General features: G+C 35.3%; 1 protein-coding gene across 2 annotated transcripts in view; it reads left to right on the top strand.

Annotated features, from left to right (window-relative positions):
• SH2D1A (SH2 domain containing 1A) overlaps nt 1-15,309 on the top strand; it is a 32,117-nt gene extending 16,808 nt beyond the window's left edge. Inside the window, exons 2-4 of one of the 2 annotated variants that reach the window (XM_031945152.1) lie at nt 9,247-9,310; nt 13,276-13,416; nt 14,339-15,309. In XM_031945152.1, coding sequence (XP_031801012.1) covers nt 9,247-9,310; nt 13,276-13,416; nt 14,339-14,368 — 235 coding nt within the window. In that variant the 3' untranslated portion in view covers nt 14,369-15,309. The remainder of the gene's footprint in view (nt 1-9,246; nt 9,311-13,275; nt 13,417-14,338) is intronic. The other variant, XM_031945151.1, reaches the window with a different exon arrangement.
• The last annotated feature ends 5,145 nt before the right edge of the window (nt 15,310-20,454 follow it).

The raw sequence follows: 20,454 nt of genomic DNA on the forward strand, positions 1-20,454 counted from the left end.
TGCACAAGAAGAATTGTGTTCAGAAGGTAAAAATAACCCGGGAAGAAAAACAAAAAATGCAAACAGTTTACATTCATTTCCCAGTGTTCCTTCTCTGGGTGTAGCTGGTTCTGTCCATCCTTGATTAATTGGAACTGAATTAGATCTTCTTTGTCAAAGAAATCCACTTCCATCAGAATACATCCTCATACAGTATCATTGTTGAAGTATATAATGATCTCCTGGTTCTGCTCATTTCACTCGGCATCAGTTCATGTAAGTCTCTCCAAGCCTCTCTGTATTCATCCTGCTGGTCATTTCTTACAGAACAATCATATTCCATAACATTCATATACTATGATTTACCCAACCATTCTCCATTTGATGGGCAACCACTCGGTGTTCAGTTTGTAGCTACTACAAACAGGGCTGCCACAAATATTGTGACACATGCAGGTCCCTTTTCCCTTCTTTAGTATCTCTTTGGGATATAAGCCCAATAGTAACACTGCTGGATCAAAGGGTATGCACAGTTTGATAACTCTTTGGACATAATTCCATATTGCTCTCCAGAATGGTTGGATTCATTCACAGCTCCACCAAGAATGCTTCGGTGTCCTAGTTTTCCCACATCCCCTCCAGCATTCATCATTTTTTTTTTCCTGTTGTCTTAATTTGCATTTCTCTGATCAATAGTGATTTGGAACACCTTTTCATCTGAGTAGAAATAGTTTCAATTTCATCAACTGAAAATTCTGTTCGTGTTCTTTGAAAATTTATCAATTGGAGAATGGCTTGATTTCTTATAAATTAGAGTTAATTCTCTGTTTTGGAAATGAGGCCTTTATTAGAACCTTTAACTGTAAAAGTGTTTTCCCAGTTTGTTACTTTCCTTATCTTTTCTGCATTAGTTTGGTTTGTACAAAGGCTTTTTAATTTGATGTAATCAAAATTTTCTGTTTTGTGATGAATAATGATATGTAGTAATTCTTTGGTCACAAATTCCTTCCTCTTCCACATGTCTGAGAGGTAAACTATTTTAGGTTCATGTAATTTATTTATAATCTCGTTCTTTATGTGTAGATCATGGATCCATTTCGATCTTATCTTGGTGTACGGTGTTTAGTATGGCAGAAACTAGGAATGGACCCATACTTATTTCCTGTTTTCCCAGCAGCTTTTGTTAAATAGTGAATTCTTATCCCAAAAGTTGGGAGTTTTGGGTTTGCCAAACAGTAGATTGTTACAGTTATTGACTATTTTGTCCTGTGAACCTAATCTATTCCACTGATTAACTAATCTATTAGCCAATACAAAATGGTTTTGATGACTGCTGCTTTATAATATAGTTTTAGATCAGGTAGAGGTAGGCTGCCTTCATTTGATTTTTTTTTTTTTTGTTTGTTTCATTATTTCCCTTGAAATTGTTGACCTTCTTGTTCTTAAATATATATTTTTTCTAGGTCACTAAAATAGTTTCTTGGTAGTCTGGTATGCACTAAATAGATTAGGGAGTATTGTCATGTTTATTATATTCACTCGGCCTATCCAAAAGCACTTACTATTTTTTCCAATTACTTAAATCTGTGTGGAAAGTGTTTTTTTTTTTTTTTTTTTTTTTTTTTTTTTTTGTAATTTTGTTCATATAATTCCTGACTTTCTTTTGGTAGATTCCCAAATATTTTATGCTATCGGCAGTTATTTTGAATGGAATTTCTTTGTATCTCTTGCTGTTGGATTTTGTTGGTGATGTATAAAAATGCTGAGAATTTGTAGGTTTATTTTGTATCCTGCGCCTTTGCTAAAGTTGTGAATTATTTCTAATAGCTTTTTAGTAGAATCTCTGGGCTTCTCCAAGTATACCATCATATTATCTGCAAAGAGTGACAATTTGGTTTCCTCATTACCTAATCTAATTCCTTTAATCTTTCTTGACTCTTATTGCCGAGGCTAGCGTTTGTAGTAAAATATTGAATAATGATGGTGATAGTGGGTAACCTTGTTTCACTCCTGATCTTATTCGGAAAGGTTCCAGTTTATTCCCATCACATATGCTTACTAACGGTTTTAAATATATGCTCCTTATTGTTTTAAGGAAAAGTCCATTTACTCCTATACTCTCAAGCGTTTAATAAGAGTGCGTGTTGGATTTTGTCAAATGTTTTTTCTGCATCTATTGAGATGATCATATGGTTTTTTGTTAATTTGTTTATTGATATAGTCAATTATGCTAATAGTTTTCCTAATAATGAACCGGCCCTGCATTTCTGGTATAAATCCTACTTGGTCATAGTATATTATCCTGGGGATGATTTTTGGTAATTTTGCTAATATTTCATTTAAGTTTTTAGCATCAATATTCATTAGGGAGATGAGTCTATAATTTTTCTTCTGTTTTCAACCTACCTGGTTTATGTATCAGTACCATGTCTGTGTGATAAAAGGAATTTGGTAGGACTCCTTCAATCTCTATTTTTTCCAAATAGTTTATATACCATTGGAGTTAATTGTTCTTTAAATGTTTGATGGAATTCACATGTAAATCCATCTGGTCCTGGGGACTTTTTCTTAGGGAGTTGTTTAATATCTTGTTCTATTTGTTTTTCTAACATGGGACTGTTTCACCAATTCATTTCTTCCTCTGTTTATCTGGGCAAGCTATATTTTTGAAGGTATTCTTCCATTTCATTTAAGTTATTGAATTTATTGGCATAAAGTTGGACAGAAGAACTCCTAGTTATCGCTCTAATTTCCTCTTCATTAGAGGCAAGTTCTCCCTTTTCATCTTTAAGACCAACAACTTGATTTTCCTTTCCTTTTTTAAATCAGATTTACTAAGGGTTTATCTATTTTATTGGTTTTTTTTTTTATAGAACCAACTCTTAGTTTTAATAATTCAGTAATTTTTTTACTTTCAATTTTATTGATCTCTGATTTTATTTTTTAGAATTTCAAGTTTGGTGTTTGACTGGGGGGGGTGGGTTAACTTGTTCCTGTTCTAGCATTTTTAGTTCCAAGCTCAATTCATTGACCTTCTCTTTTTCTATTTTATGTAAGTAGGCCTCTAGAGATATAAAATTTCCCCTCATCACCACTTTGGCTGCATCTTGGTATGATGTTTTGGTATGACGTCTCATGCTTGTCATTTTGTTGGGTGAAGTTATTATGTATATGATTTGCTGTTTTTTGGTCTATTTTCCCCTGGCTTTTTATTGAATGTTATTTTCATCACATAGTGGTCTGAAAAGGATGCATTTACTATTTCTGCCTTTCTGCATTTGAATTTGAGGTTTTTATGTCCTAATATATGGTTAGTTTTTACATCGGTTCCACAAACTGCGGAGAAGAAAGTGTATTCCTTTCTGTCTCCTTTTAGTTTTCTTCAAAGATCTATCATATGTAACTTTTCTAGTATTCTATTTACCTCTTTGACTTCTTTGTGTTTTGTGGTTTGATTTATCTAATTCTGAGAGTACAAGGTTGATCTCCCACTATTATAGTTTTGCTGTCTATTTTTTTTTTCTTGCAGCTCTTAATTTCTCTTAAGAATTTAGGTGCTGCACTACTTGGTGCATATGTTTAATATTGATATTGCTTCATTATCTATGCTACCCTTTAGCAAGATATAGTGCCCTTCCTTATCTCTTTTAATTAGATCAATTTTTGCTTTTGCTTGTTCTGAGATCAGGATGGCTACCCCTGCTTTTTTGACTTGACCTGAAGCATAGTAGATTCTGCTCCAACCTTTTACCTTTACTCTGTATGTATTCCCCTTCTTCATGTGTATCTCCTGAAAACAACATATTGCAGGAAGTCTGACTTTTAATCCAGTCTGCTAACCGCTTCTTATTTTTATGGGGGAGTTTACCCCATTCACATTTATGGTTAAAATTACTAATTCTGTATTAATCACCATCTTTTAAACCCCTGTTTATGATTTTTCTCTTTTCCTTCACCCTTACCCCCCTCCCCAGTATTAAACTTCTGAGTACTACTTGCTTCTCACAGTCCTCCCTTTTTAGTATCCCTCCCCCTATCTTACCCCTTTTCCTCACAATTTCTGTATTCCCTTTCGCTTAGCTTACTCCTTCCCTTTTCATTTTCCCCTCCTACTTTTCCATGATGTGGAAGAAGTTTCACCATAAATAAAATGTTTAATATTTTTCTCTTTAAGCCAATTCTGACCGGAGTATGATACACACTATGTTCACCCCCCTCCATTCTTTCTCTCATATATAATACATTTCCTTTGCCTCTTTGAGATGTAGTACCTCTACTCTACCCCTTTTCTGGTACAATTTCCTTTCCACCTCTAATTTCTAGAACAAATGGTACATGGGTTGTTGATCTATCTTTATAACAGAAATATATTTCCCAAGATTCCTTTTTATCTTTTTAGGTTTCTCTCAAGTCCTAGATTTGGAGATGAAACTTCAGATTAGTGCAGAGGAGAATTAATTATGGAAGATATGGTAGTTTGCCAGTGGAAGATTAGATGGAAAGGGGGGGAGAGGGAGGATACATTTTAGTGGAGTTGGACCTGGTGACAAGGGCTATAAAAAAAAAATCGGGGATGGGAATGAAGGAGCAGAGAATGAGGGATGATGTCCGATTCCATCTTTCTGCCCCCAGTATCCAGGATAGAAGGCTGTACTTAATGTTTTCACTGAATTGAGAATAGGAGAAAAAGAAAATGACGATAGGAACAGAGGACGTTTAGAAATACAGGAGGGGAGAGAGGCTGCTAAAGGTGATAGAATGGATTTAGCTTTGCAAGGGAAAAGTCTGTTTAGGTTTCATACTTTCCACTTGCCAGTAAATTATTTGGATTCAGGTTTTAATCTTAGACTTTCTTATCTGGCAATCACATTTTAAGAAGAGCTATGGCCTCCTTTTGGGTTACTCTTCCACTATTAATTGATCAAATGTATTTATTGGTATGGAGAAAGGAAAATCCTGTGAGACAAATCAGCTAAAAAACACAATCATTTCCTAGTTATCTATTTTTACTTGTGGCATCCTTGTAATTTTCAACCCTAAACTGATCTCCTTTAGAGAAGCAGTATAGATTAGGGCTTAATTTGGCATGGACTTCAGGAAATAAAGCTTACTTTGTTAGCCTAACCCGATAAAATGATGATTAACCTGCTGTTCTTCCCTCTTCCCATACACAGTAAAATGCCAGGTCAAGTTTCGGTAATTACTTGAGGTAAGGCAACCTCTGAAATCTGGCCACTGGAGTAGATGGTGGTTGACTGTTTATTGTGAAGACAGAACTTTGAATTTATCTGAGGGTTCTAGATGAGCCCCTCTAAGGCCTGTGGATGCCTGCCATTATACACTTATCTTTCCAGGAAAGGAATGGTTTTCCAATGAAACCGTTTTGGGCCATGTTGTACTCCTGTAGTATTTCCAGAGGATTGGGTATGCAGAGTCTTCAGTAAAAGTGACACAAGTTTAATAATTATTTTGAAGAGCTTGGAATTGAAAGGAATCTGAGAGTAGTCTAGCCTTCTTTACAGATGAGAAAACAGACAGTGGAAAGGTAGTGAAAAGTATAACCAAATTGGTTATTGAAATTCAGTGGAGCTGAAGTTAAGAAAATATCAACCTCTATGGTAGGAATAAAATAGCAGTAAATCCTTATCCATTTTTGTTTACTTGGTACTACATGGTTTTTGGAGCTTGCTTGGTAATATTTACATGAGTATGTATTCCCTAATATAGGAAGTGGCGCAAGTGGAGAGGTGGTTGGCCTGGCATAGCTAAAGAAACTAAAGGTTTGTCTTCAATTCTTGGGTCTAGCTCACTTTGAGAGAGTCTCTTTGAGAGTTTCTGTTCAGTTAATTTCTCTGTGAAATGATAGGCTGGATTAGGTGTTCCTTCAGTTGAAAGGAAAGTAGAACGAAAGAGCTTTTTAGAGGGGTTGTTAAAAGAGCTTTTGTTCACTGAACAATTTGAGGGAGGTTTGTTAATATTGGAAGTGTTAATGATAAAAAGATTTCTCAATTACTGAAATCAAGTTCAGAGATTGAAGAAAGAATAAAGTTTTGAAGGAGTGATATCAAGTTCCTGCTTAACTGAAAGACAATATCCTATTCAATCTTCAGGAAGCCAACTAAAGCACTTGATTAAACGCAGTCTTCTGTATAGAAGAATAAATTCATTGTCCTTTTTAGTTTGAGACTAACTGTTTTACAAACGGAAAATTTAGTATGTTTATTCTAGTCATATTCCTCCTAAGAATTTAACATACCTTCTTTCCAGGATTATTTTGTCTAATTACTTCCTCTAAGGGAAATGGAATGGAGTTGTTTCCTGATTCAAATGGGTTTAAAATTCAAGTTTAGGTATTGAAAAATAGAAATTAAAATTCTTGCCTTGTTTCTGACAAGATTTCAATTTTAATTTCAGCATGTGCCTTACTCTTAAGATCAGAATGAGGATTATGCAAAGGACTTTGGTATTTGTCTGACTGTAGCATTCTTGATAAATTAAAAAAAAAATTAGTGTTCAATATAGCATGGTACAAAGAAGGAAAGACTTGGTAGAATAAGAGATAGTGATGTACTTGACATATTACCCCAGGGCTTCATGTTTTTCCTACTTGTGACCCCTCTTCGCCTGATTTTTATTTTTATGATCTGCATATGGGTAACAAACCATCATTGCATGACTCCCCCCCACATTCAGTTACAAGAATCTGTATGAGGTTGTGAACCATAGTTTAAGAAGCTGGGCTCTAGCCAATGTCTAATGCCAGCTAACTGCACGTAAATTACACATGTTCTCACACCATAGAAGTATTCATGTTTCTGATTCACAACTTAATGAACTATTTCTAAATTGATCATCTACTGGCTTTTTTTTTTGGTAGTTTTGTACCACTGTAAAAAATTGAGTATTGTCACGAAAGAAGCCCAAGATGGGACAGCGGAAGATGATAGTTGAAACCCCCTCAGGCATGCTGTATGGCCAATTAAGAGTCATGGGTTTGGGAAGTAGGGAGTCTTCTATGAACACTGTTGAGAGCCAGTATTACCAGACTGAATGCAGGTTGTATAGAGGGCAGAATAAGACTGGAAAGACTGCCTGGGGCATTGGGATGAGTGCTAAATGCCAATAGGGGAATTTATATTTGATTTGAGGGCAATGGGGAACCATCGGAGTTTATCAAAATTGGAAAAGAAAGTGCTTAGATGTAAGAATCACTTTGGCAGATGTGTGGAGTATAGATTAGAGAAGAGTTTGAAATCTCCACTAGGTAGTTGAGAAGCAGTAGGGAAGGCTAGGACTGTCATATGCTTAGAGACAATTTAGTCCTTGGGAGATGATGAGGATAAAAAGAGTATTGTTTATCCACAGTTAGGGGATGATATGGTAATGAACCAGCAAACTAGATTGAGAAGTAGAGGTCTGACAGGTAAGAGCAGATCCAAGATCCTGGCCGGGAAGGGGGGAGAAGACTTATGTCATGAGATCCTAAATAGGAGAAAGTATGGAGGAGGAGAGTGACTGAACAGTATCTGCCATTATAGAGAGATGAAAAAGAATAAGAATGGAGGAAAACTCTATTTGATTTGGCAGTGGGTCATTATGAACTTTGGAGAAAGCAGTTTTAGGTCAGGAACTGGATCGAAGAGGATTGAAAAAAATCGTTGAGGAAGAATAGGCACTAAGATATAGATGTAACGGGCAATGATGGAACATGACCTTGTGTTTATGGAGTACTTTGATATCTTTCATCTTTGTGCATCTAAATAAACTCACTGTGTTGTATCGGCATGCATATTTAGTGTGTTTCTTCCAGCTAAAAACCAACTTAAGGCAGAGATGAATGATCAGAACACTCATGAAATAAATGGCCCTCCTAATTTAGATCTCATTAATTTCTCTTAAATAATTTGGATTGAAGATTCTCATACCAGGTAAACGGTAATAAAGGGAGAATATTTGTCCTACTTAATAGATGAAACTGCTTTCAAGTATTTTGTTAGTACCTCATTTTCACAGTAAACATGTTTGATACAAATTGTACTTCTTTAAAAAGTATTTCTATTTAGAAAGACTTGGCAGTTTAATCAAATGTAGAAACTACATTTCATGGAACATCGATAATTCCTTGTTTTCATTAGTCTTCCAAGTAATTCATGTTAAGCTTTACTGTGTCTAGTTTGCCTTAAATGGAAACAACTTAGGAAGGGGACTTTTTGCATGAAGAAGATTAAAATTAGCTACTAGTGCCTTTTAAAAAAAATATGGTATACTAAAGAAACAAGGAAAGATGCATGGGATGACGATAAATGAAGTCAGCAGGCAGTTAAACAAGACCCATCTATGCTACAAGTAGTTGAATGTGAATGTTGCAAAAATCGAGAACAAATTTTACCCCCAAAAAGAGATATGAGAAGATATCTCATATCCACTTAGTAGAAGAAGTGAAAGGATCCATAATTATAGATCATGGCATAAAAAATATGCCTTTTTGATGTACTGATGAGTTTTGCTTAATTTTTCTTGTCTGTCTTTCCCCCCCCCCCCCCCCCAAGTCTTTGACTTAGAAAATTAAGCAATGTCCTTCTGGGAGGAAGGGAAGAGCAAAGATGAGGCGCTGGTGACTAAGAACCAAAATGTTTTGCTAAATTTTAAAAAATGTATTTTGTTGTAAACTGTGTAGTGGCATCTAGGTAACGATGTCAGTGAAACATGAATTCAGATGGTGATTCAGAATCTTAATATATGAATGGCCCTGTCCAAATCACTGTACCTCCACAGCCTCAGTTTCTTCCTCTGTATAGTGAGGATAATAACATCTGCCTCATAAGACTGTTGTGAGAAGTGAATAACCCAACACATGTCAAGCTAAAGCACTATACAAATGTTGGGTATTATTATTGCTTTGTTATTGTTACCTGGTGTATATATGTCAGTGTCTGAAGGCAGCTATGGTATAGGAGCGTTAGGAGAGGTGGAATTGAGTCTGAATGCTATGAGTATCTTGCTTTGATCTTGGGTGAGTCAATTTGGTATTTATGCCTCTGTTTCATTTCTGAAATAAGGGAATTAGACTACATCACCAAAATATTCTCTACTTATAATGTGCTACGAGTCCACTTTGATCTGTGATGCCATTTCCCCCCAGAATCCAGTGGTTGGAAGACAAAATTCTTTTATCGATATGCCAAATGTTTAGATTTCGTGCTCCCTTAAATATAGGGCACATGTGTGTTTGAATTTTTTCAGTAATGGAAGTTTATTCTTTCACAGGTATCAAGGTTACATTTACACCTACAGAGTGTCCCAGTCAGAAACGGGTTCTTGGAGTGCTGAGGTACATTGTTTTTTTTTTTTTTCTTTCATTTATGATTTTCTGTGAGAGGAAAAGATGTATGTGGAATTTAGGCTGTTTTTACCTAAGAGCAATTGAAACACATGGCATTGAAACAATTTTTTATAGAACCAAGTTACCATAGCATAGCTGCATGGTGACATCTTTGTGGTAGTGAAATTAAAAAAAAAATGCTTGTATATCATGAAGAAGCCTCCAGAGACACTAACTTATTATTTAGTACTGATTCAATTTGCCTAATTGAGAGAAGATATGAAATTGCAAAAAAGTGAGATTTTATTTTCTTTGATTCAGAAATTTCCAAATATAAAGCAGATATCTAGTATATAGGTAAAATGAATAAGAAAATATTGACTGAGAGCCCATGTGCCCAGGTTGATCCTAAAGTTGTTTGATCAGAGATCTTCCTGTCCCAGAGGAAGCTGTGATGTCATTGGGTAGACAAGACTGACTCCCTTGAAATGATAAGGTGAGAGAATATTTGGTCAAAGCAAGATTTCATCCACGTGGAGCCTCTGTTGCAGAAACAATTTTTATACAATGTAAATTCACGGAAGAAGGAAAGTCTTGAAATGGGGCTGGAAGGTTGGGTAGCATATAGATAAAGTTTTGTGTGAATAGAGCTCATTGACATTCCATATTACCAATGGTATTTTGATGTGATCATAAATAATAAAAGAAAAATCTTCTACCACAAATGTTTTTGTGGGCTCCTGACCCTTGGAAACAGTCCCCTTGCTAATAAAAGTAGCTATTGGCTACTTGCATGCATTAATATTTATATACATTTCTTTATAGAAAGCTTATCATGATTATTTTTGCTATACTGGTGCATTGGCTAAAGGTGTGACTCTGCTTAATGTGTATTAGTTATTTTTCTTAGGGGCATGAAGGAAGAAGCGAGGTTGGGACTGAGAGAATTGAAGAAAAAATACTGTAGGTATTAAGACATTTTAGTAAAATGTTCAGTTTTATATGTGTTTAGATAATTTTTAGAGTCTTTTGTATGAATTTCTTATCAATCATATATACAACATGCCCAGCTAATAAAACTTTAACATATGAGAAACATTTAGAACTTTTAAGTTCTTTAAGTCTCTCAACACAATGTGAGAAATTTTAGTCCTAGCATGAATGTTAGTGTAAGCTTGGAAAAAAAAAAGTTGTGATATCAAGGAAGCTAATTTTGTGATATAAAATGGTAGAAAAGCTGCATGATTTCCAATAAGAACTTTTTTGTGCGTTTCTAAAAAAAAAAAAAAAAAAAAAAAAAAAAAAAAAAAAAAGTCAACTCGGCAGAGATGTTTGAGAACTTGATCTTCCCTCATACTTGGTATTAGTACTTGTGGTGTGTGTAACATATTACATGTGTGATGGAAAATAGTTATGGCTTAAGGACATCTTTTATACTTTTTTCCTGTGTGCTTTTGCATAGCAGTATGTATAAATTGACATGTCATGTGCTTTTGATGATGGTAATGGGGAAGAAGGTCCATTGAACTTGAAAGTAGTATGAGTTCTAATACTGAAGAATGTAGTTCAATTTCAATTATTTGCTGTAACAAAATGGAAGTGGCAGAGGATCATCCTGGCAGAGGATGGAAGAAATTTGAGGACTAGGCCATTTTTATTGAATAATTAAGATCTGACCACATGGAGAATATGCAAATATGAATCACATTCAATCAGCTTGGGACCAAGATCTGAGAGTGTTGGTCAAATTTTTAGACCTTCTGTTCTTGACATCTATTAAATGAGTACAAGATTCATATTACTTTTTTGGAATGGTGATTTAGTTTCTTTAAGGAAGAAAAAATGTCAACATTTCTCTGAAGATAACAAAGGTGCTGAAAATATGGACTGGTGGTATGAGTTTTTTTTTTTTTTTTTTTTTTTTTAAAGGTGAACCTGAGTTGCCATAAGAACATAGGTTCACATAAAGTATAGAAAATAAATACCTTTAGTACTGTAAGCCAGAGATTGGTGTCATGGGCTCGATCGTGACCCTAGGACACTTATTGCCTATCTGTCAACCTCTGGCAAAAATATATTAAATCATTAATATATGAAATAATTATATCTAGGGCCCTAGATTATATTCTCATGCAGATAACTTACAGTGCATTGTTAATCCTGGAGTGTATTTCTTCTACCATCTCTACTATTTCTTGGGCTTTCTAGCTCTATAATCGGTTGGTATTTAATTAAGAGATAGAAAATAATTTTCTAAGTAGCCTACAAATGGGAATAGTTTTCTGACTATCCTTGCTATGCATCCCTCCATGATCATGGATAATTAAGAGTTAACTGCTTTTCTTAGCCATAGAGAAGACGTAATTACTGATAATAGTATTATAAGCTATATAAGAATGATGGAAAAAAGTCATCTTAAATCTTTTCATGTTGATGGTAGTCTGTTATTTGAGTGCCAACTTCAGATTTTGTTGGAGATAACTGAATTGAAAGGGGGGGAAATAAAAGCTTGTTTGGGAAATGAAGGACTTGGATTTTCATGTGTTCTCTTCCACTTACCTACTATAGTACCTGAGGGAAGTAATTTAATCCCTTATCTTCTAACATCCTTCATCTGTAAAATGGGAATGATAATATCTGCCCTGCCTATTTTTTGGTCTGGATAAAATTAGGTCAAAGATACTAAAATGCTTTGGAAAGGAAAAAGTGTGAAAATAATACATTTACAGGGCCCCTACTCTTAAAGTTTGGATGATTTAACACAGAGTCAAAGTACTCACTGCTGGGTTCGTGCAAGAAGCCACATAATGTGGGATGGGAGATCTTTCACTTGATAGAACCAATCAGAGTGAGTGAGGTTTTGTTCATGTTGAGCTGGGTTAGAGGATAAATTTAGTAGCTGCTTATGTATTGAGGCTTTCCTTTCTACTTATGTTTAGAAATTTACTGGGAACATAAAAGTAAAAGAAAATTAATCATGATAATAAAAAAAAAGCTATTAATATAAGAAATCATCAAGTTGATGAGTATTCTGTTTTTACCTTTGTTGTAAAGAAATTTACAGTCCCTCAAGTCAAGAAAACAAACAACCCCCCTTCCACCCAATCCATTTCCCCCATCTCTACTACCTTTCAAAAGTCCTGATGGAGCAACTCTAAAATAGCATGCTTTAATACTAGAAATGGTTCAGAGAAATTGTCCGTTCATTAAAATGACAGTTTTGAGTTTCTGGCTAAAGCTTGGTTTATATCCTAAGCTTTTTATAGTTAATTGCTAGTGGCGTGTGAAGATGAGGACTGATATCCGGTTCCTGGTGTTGTTTTGGTAGTCATCCATGGAAAACTACCTCTTAAAAGACAGGTAAAGAAAACCCGCCCTATATGTTTCATTCCGATTTCATGGAAAGAATCTTGGTTCAACGATGTGTCCGAGGGGAATACAATTTAAGGTGGGTAGAGAAGTTCCTCAAGAAAGAGGGACACAGAACACGTGCAGATGGATAGAGGTTGAAAACTAAGTGTGTGTTCTACATTTTTGTCAAATGGTGACAGGGCACATATCTAGTATACTGTTTCAATTTTACTCCTTAGGTTTTTTAGTCAACAACTTGTGAGGTCTGTGTTTGCTATATTTGAGAGCACTATCTTCATTGGTGAATTTGTGGGTGATGGCCCATATATTGCCAGAAAGTATGGATATATAGTGGGTGACATCCAGGAAGCATAGGGAGGTGAGGTGAGCAAAGAGTATGTGTAAACTAATCCCACCCTTGGGAGAACCGAAAGGACAGCTCATTGGCAGTTCCTGCAGAGGAAAATTTGGCTAACTCAAAAGGATATCGTTCTCTCTTTTGGTTTTCAAATATTGAATAAGGACCACAAATATGAGCTCTCTAGGTAATCTTAGCTTCTTTTATAATTCCCCTGTACCATTATGAGCTAGATGAACCCTCTGCTTGATTCTTTATTTTACAGACGGCACCTGGGGTACAAAAACGATTATTCCGGAAAATAAAAAATCTCATTTCAGCATTTCAAAAGCCGGATCAAGGCATTGTAATACCTTTACAGTATCCAGTAGAAAAGCAGCCTTCACCTCAAAATACACAAGGTACTGTAAGTATACTTAAGTTGGTCTTTTTAATATACTAGCACATAAATCATTTAAGTTAATTGACCTGATGGAAATTGTACTAGAAAAATGACATTGGTTCGCTGCCTCACGTATTGTTGAGAGAGGTAGATGCTTATAGGCTCTGATGTTAATATCGTAGCTTACTAGGAACTTTTGGTCAAGTTAATGGATAAATTTCCTGAATTTCTGAGAACAGTGTTATTATTTTTTTTTCCCCTTTCCTATTCTTCCATCAATATAAGTTAACTTTATCAATTGATATCCCACTAACTAGGAAGTTAGGATGAATCAGAAAGGTATCGGGCTCACATTTACTTTTTCCCCCATAGATGATGGGAAGGAAAGATGATGTATAGATTGTCAGCATATTCACATGATCACAGGTTTTAGTATAAAAAGGCTTTATTGTAGCAAAGTAAACTAAAGCAAGTAGTTTTTATTGTTCCGCCGATTTATCGTACCTTCTGCACAAGGATGTTGTTGTTGTTGTTATTGTATAGCTGAAAAATGGCAATGTAGTTTTTTTTTTTTTTTTTTTTTTTGGTAGCCATGATTGTCAAATTCATGTGTTTGTCTAGTCTCACAGTTAATGTTGAAGAGCGAATGGAGCTATTTGAATTTTACTTTTATATCCCACAATGAGAACCTAGATTCATAGCCAAGCTGAAATCTAAAAATAAAATGATGGGGGGAGAAAATGTTTACAATAGCAATATAGACAACTCAAACTTGCATTTGTTGTATTCCATACTTGTAATTGAGTTACACTTGAGTATTGCTTATTTGAAGTAAGAGTGGTATCTCTATGGTGCAAATAATTGGAACTTCTATTATTTAGAGGTGTTTTTTTTTTTAAATGTTTCACAATCTAATTCTAAGACTTTTGTGATTATTTTCCTTTAGGGAGAAGAGAAAGCCCTGATGTCTACATGAAAGCACCATGAAAACACATTTATTTTAGATAATTTAACTAGGCCTTTAGGTGTTCTCTCTTGTGTATATAACTCCATAATCTTTTATATTGTAGATAAAATTAAGTGAGGAACAAATTTGTTTCAGAAAATCACATTCTTGTAATGGAAGCTTCTAGCCTGATAAAATGTCCATGGTCTTTTCATGTAATATGGAATTGTAAAATGAGAATTGGGAGCAAAATTGTATTGCATTAACTTTTTATGTACTTTTTTTAGTTATATGTATACAAATAGGAAATGTGTGCCTTTAAAACCAAGAATGATTGAGAATCTAGTGTGTAGATTGAAGAAATATTTTAATGTTAGTAAGGTGTTGTTTTTGGTAACAATAAAAACTGTTAGTTAAAACATCCTTTTTAATAAAGAAATTTTGGGATTCACTGATTTTTAAACAAAATTATATTACTTGGCTAATTTTTTTTTTTAACATTGGGCATGTATCACATTCTGTTCCCCATTTGGCACTTTTGATTAAATATGGTAGCATTTCATATCCTATGATGATCCTTTTGATTTTTTTTATTTTTATTTATTTATTGTTTATTTTTGGAAAATAATCTTGGGTATCATTTTGATCAGTTATGCCTGTGAATCCATCTTGGGTAAGAACCCACAGAAGTAAAAATATGCCCATATTGCTATTTGACTAAGGATTTGTAATTATAAGTTCTTGCCTTGCTGTGAGCCACCTTCCCCCCTGCTGGACTTGCCGCTACCACACAAACTTTTATTGTTAATGGAAGCTTTAAATTTGAAAGACATGTTCTTGGGGTGGATGGCTTTCAGTGCTTTTGTTATTTCTGAGTTTCTGTTATGAAATGAGTGACATGCTTGTAAATAACTTTATTAGTATATTGAGCAATAAACTTCTATGCCCAATGTATATTGGTAGAAAGTTCATTAATTAGTCAATGTCTGAATTCATTGTGAAGTATATATTTCTGAAATACTCAGATATACATTTTGTAGCGGTTATAGAGCTTGGTACATTAAATTGGTTAGAGGGCCAAAAAAGTTAGTGTACTTGGGCTTGCTGTACATAGCCCTTGAGAAGAATCTATTTTTCTGCCTTTTTTGTGGTCCCTTGGAAACAAATTAATCACATGAGCTTCCAAAGGCACTTGGAATATTTGATTTCGATACAGACTTTTTATTGTATTTTCTAATTATTTGTAGTTTCTCCCTCTCCCCCCCCCCCCCCCCACGGGTTGACGTGACCCAAGAATTCTTTAGCAAGTGGCCAGCACTGGTGATGAGCTTATCTATATTGTTCTTGGAAAGCATACTTAGAATGTTTCCAGGGTCATATTTGAAGCCTTTCTTGCATGGAAGAATCCTGTCATCTTTGCACCCCAGCTCAGGAGGGGAGTAGGATTTGACTGGAAACAGCTGCTGAAGAATTAAAGTGGCTCTTTTTGCAACGCGGGTGAGGTGCGGGTGAATGTAAGTAGAGGGAACTGCATGTGAAAATAGCTTACTTTGCGTCACAGAAATGTATTATTAGAAAAAGGTTTTGGGGAAAACATGGACAGGTTGTAAGCTATAGTTTTGGGCCAAGTACTTGTGTCTATCAGATCCGATATCTCTTGTAGTAAATGCTAAAGAATGATCGGTAGGTTTTGTAGAGACCTTGTTAGAGGTCTGGGTGGAACTTTATGGGGTGCTAAGGTTCCTTCCAACTCTGAGACTGAAAGGCTTCTTTAGCATATGCCCCTTTATTCAGTAGGAGAGTCAAGTAAAATATTTAAAGGAGGCATTGTTTGAAAATTATCTTAATCTTGTTAAACCGATAGAACCATTCCTTGAATAAGGTTTTGCTACTCTCGGACCAGCAGATGTCTTAGTCTTCTTTTTTCTTTGGCTGGATTTCCATTGGTAAAATTTTCTTTACCATCTGTTGCCATTACTAACATACTTGCTACTTGTCCGGAGTTAAGTTTTTTTTTCTTAGCTTTTGTAGAAATGGCATATCTCTGCCACATTAAGAATGTTGCTACTGTTAGATCTGTAGAATGCTTGTAAGATAAATTGATTAACTTTTACCTTTATTGGTTTAAAGGTTCTGTTGCATAAATTATTTCATTTGACTCTTAAAGTACTGTAGGCAGGTGAGGTGTTATCTCTTGGAAGGGGAAATGGGCCACAAAGTGGGTAATGGGGTCACACTGTTTGTAAGCTGGAGAGCCAGACTTGCAAGCTGAGTCTTTTGCTGTGCTTTGCTGTGGGCTTTTCTGTGTAGAAAAAAATCCCCAATCGGTAAATCTGGGAGGAATGTGACAACTTAACGAACACTTGTTCATTTCCTTTGAAATTTGTGCTTGTTAGGGAAGGCCTTTGGCAGGTGAAAAGGTTAGTCGAGAGTAAATTTGGATAATTGTATTTGTCACAGGTTGGGACTTAGACTGTTTGCCTTGGTGTGTGAATAAGGCTTAGAGTGAATGCTGCTGCCTTTGGGTGTAAATGAAAGAAGATTAAGGAGATTCTGTGGCAGAGATGATGGAAGACAAATAAAGTGAGTACCTACTTCAACCCCTTAATGTTTAAACACGTATTTAATGAACTTTTTTATTATGTAAAACTCCTTCCAACTGTTGAGTACATAAAGGTCCACAGAGCCCAGTCTGTCTGCTGGTGTGATAGGTGTTCGTTTCAGCCTCCACTGTCAATACACGCCATTCTTATAAAGCGTGCACGCGCACACACACACACACACACACACACACACGGAGGTGATGTTGAATTATTTAGGCATTTTCTCTGTTGTGCACCATTGGCTAAAGCTGTAGTAAGCGATTGGTTGGTCATTTGGTTACTTGGTATTAAAAGCACGATGTTGATAAAGATGTTTTTTCATCTCTTTGTATAATTGGCACACCTCTTGTGGCGAGAGGCCTGTCATAGAGGCGATACATGTCTTGTATTTTAAGACAACATAGTTGGGGGGAGGGGGGCGCCATGTGGAATCTGAAGACCTGGATTTGAGTTGGGGTTCTACCACTGACCTGTAGGCCATATTTTCCTCATTTGTAAAATGAAGATTATATTTAAAAGATTTTTGGTGAGGTTCTGATGAGAGAAGCGATGTAACAGTATACTAATATAAGGTGGAATTTTATATTTGGTGATCTCATGTTAGGTTGGAGGTATGCTATGAAATGGCAGTAGAATGATGGTATGATATAATCTAGCAAGAGTTAATGTTTCCTTAGAGAACTGCTTCTAGGAAAAGATCCTACAGACAAAAAATTCCTGGAAGACTTAAGTTTTTCTTATGCATTTTGTGCCTCAGCTTACTAACTGCTTCAGCATTACTTAGTCCTAAGTATTTTCCTAGAAAAGCAAGTGTTGCTGGTTTTGAACTTTGAGTTTTATTAAAGGTTTGTTTGATGGGAAGTCATTGCAGTAACTTTGTCAGGTGAAGGGAAAGTAAAAGTTCATGTTGGACTTAATGAGTCCTAATATCTGTAGCATTTGTTGAATGTCTACCTTGCTTTCCAGTTAATGATGCCACTATCCTCATGTGGTCCTAATTTCTATTTGTCTGTACTATGTAAAGATATTTAAATCGTTGTTTTTTTTTTGTATTCAAGTCTGTCGTTATCTCATAATTGTCTCCCTTCTTCAACATAGTGGAGGCGGGGGAAGGCTTTCTTTGTAACAAAGTCATCGGGTAAAACAAATGAAAACATTGGCTTTGTCAGACTCCGCCACCTCTGTAATGAGAGGTGGGGAGTGTGTTTGTAAAGTTGTGATTAGTTGCCGCCCTGGCCAGAATTCTGAGGTCTTTACAACTTTCCCCCACATAATCATACTTGCCTTTGAAATTGTTTTGGTTTTGGTGACTTTGTTCTGCATTGGGTGGCACAAGTCTTTACTTTTCTCAATGTTTCATACTGACAATGTCTGAATGCTCAGATTCCATGTCTTCTAAGCCATTTTCCAGTAGATGCATGCCTATTGTGTTTCTAATTCGTTGATTGCAGAAAAGCCTACTAAATAGTTTGTCTATGAATCTCTTGCTTTCATATTGGACCTCGTTATATGTACATTTGAAGGACATATTGGATATAGTTAGAAATGGTTTTCTGGAATAGTTGTATCAGCATATAGATCTGCCAATGGCACGTTATCGTTCCTGTCTCCCAACATTCGCTTTTTTCGTCTTTCAACAATTTTGCAGATCTGATTGTTATGAGGGTAAACCTCAAATATGATACTTTATCTTGTATTCCCAGTGATTTGGGATATTTTTTCACATGGTTATTATGATTACCTTTTTATTTACAATTTAATTTATTATTTACAATTTAATGATTACAAATTAATTATTACAATTTAATCAATTTGAAAAGTGCTTTTTTGATTATATTTGGGCCACTTATTTAGGGGAGAGGCTATTATTTTTAGATCTGTGTATCGCTTTTAATGTTTCTTGGTCCAAGTTTTTTCCCCCATTTGTTGGGCCTCTTACTCTAACTATATTTATTTTGTTTGTGCAATAGCTTTTTCAATGGTGTGAAAATAAAATCGCCCTTTTTTTTATCATTTAAGATTTCTGTTGCTTGTTAAAATCAGAATTCTGTGTCTCATGGTAATAGCAACTTGACAACAAGTTGTTGTTCTTTCCCCTCGTATCCATATTGTTTTTTGGAATTTTTTTTTTTTTGATACACATCTGTTCATGTCACTTCTCTGATCAGAAATGATCTGTGTTCTCCAATTGTCTGACAAATAAAGTTTAAACTTTGACTTTGTGCCTCGAATCCTCCTGAATCTATTATTACCCTAATGTTTGCATTATTATTCTTCTACATTCATGCAGTGTGAACTGCAAGGAATTTCCTTTGTGATTGGAGGAACCTTTCTGGTATGATCTTGGCCAAATGTGAGTACAACATGTGAAGTTGTCAAATGTTAGTTAATATTAATTGGCTCTTATAGTACATTGGTCACTGATTTAGTTAATGACTTGTCATCTTCCTTGCCTTCTGTAATGAACCAGCCCTATTGCATATAACATTAAAGCTCTTAATATTTGTCGTCTTTGAACTTCACAAGGAGAAGTAACAGACCTTGTCTAAAGTGTGTGGTCAGTATAGGGTCTTGCATACACAGGTCCTTGCCTGGAGGACTTTATTAATACTAAGGGAAGAAGGAAAGCTTAGTGGACATGGGAGACTGCCAAGCACAGAGTGAGCTAAGTTGGAGTGTTTTGTATGAGGAAGCTCAATAAGGTCAGGTTGGGATGGAGAGTAATAAGATGTATGAAGGTGGGAAAGGAAGGGTTTGTCATGTTTTGAAAGGCTTTAAAAGGTGGAGCAGCTTATGTTTGATCTCAGAAGCAGTAGGGATTTGCTGGAATTTGAGTAAAAGGGTTGAATGATGATGCTGAGAACTAAGCTTGTGCTACCCCAGCAATGGTATGGACGGTTGGAGGGGTGAATGAGTAATTGTTTGTTAAATGGTAATTAAATTTTTGCGTGTTTCATAACAGAGCAAAACAGTTTGGAAACGAAATGTAATTTCTCCAAAGAGCCATAAGAAGTTGCTAATGGTTAAGGAAGGAATATTGAGTAACAATATAGATTATGTTCAGAAGGTAATTTAGATGTGAAAGTAAATCATTTCCAATGAATGTTATTTTAGTTTTAGTAGTATGTAGTATTGGACTTGTCAAAATTTTGAACCTCATGTGGTTCTAGGTGTTTACCAGGCATTTATTTATGTATTCATTATTGTATTTCAAAGTTACACTGAAGGTTTTTTTTTTTCCCTAGGTACTCTCAACTACTAGTTAGAATTGCTTGTGCATAGTTTTCTGTGTAACTGGACATGATTGGAAATGGAAACACTTTTGTTTTTATTACTTATAAAACTGTTTTACTTTAATACTCTAATGATTGGCATGTTTCAGTATATTTCCTACTGAGGATGACACCATGTACCTTTCACCCAGAACAAAGGAAGAGGGTAAGAACTTTTTTTTTTTTTTTTAAACAACTTTTTTTTAAATAATTCTTTTCTTAGAAAAGAAACTAAGAAAAG

The sequence above is a fragment of the Sarcophilus harrisii genome, chromosome X (genome assembly GCF_902635505.1).
Source record: "Sarcophilus harrisii chromosome X, mSarHar1.11, whole genome shotgun sequence".
NCBI classification, from domain to species: Eukaryota; Metazoa; Chordata; class Mammalia; order Dasyuromorphia; family Dasyuridae; genus Sarcophilus; species Sarcophilus harrisii.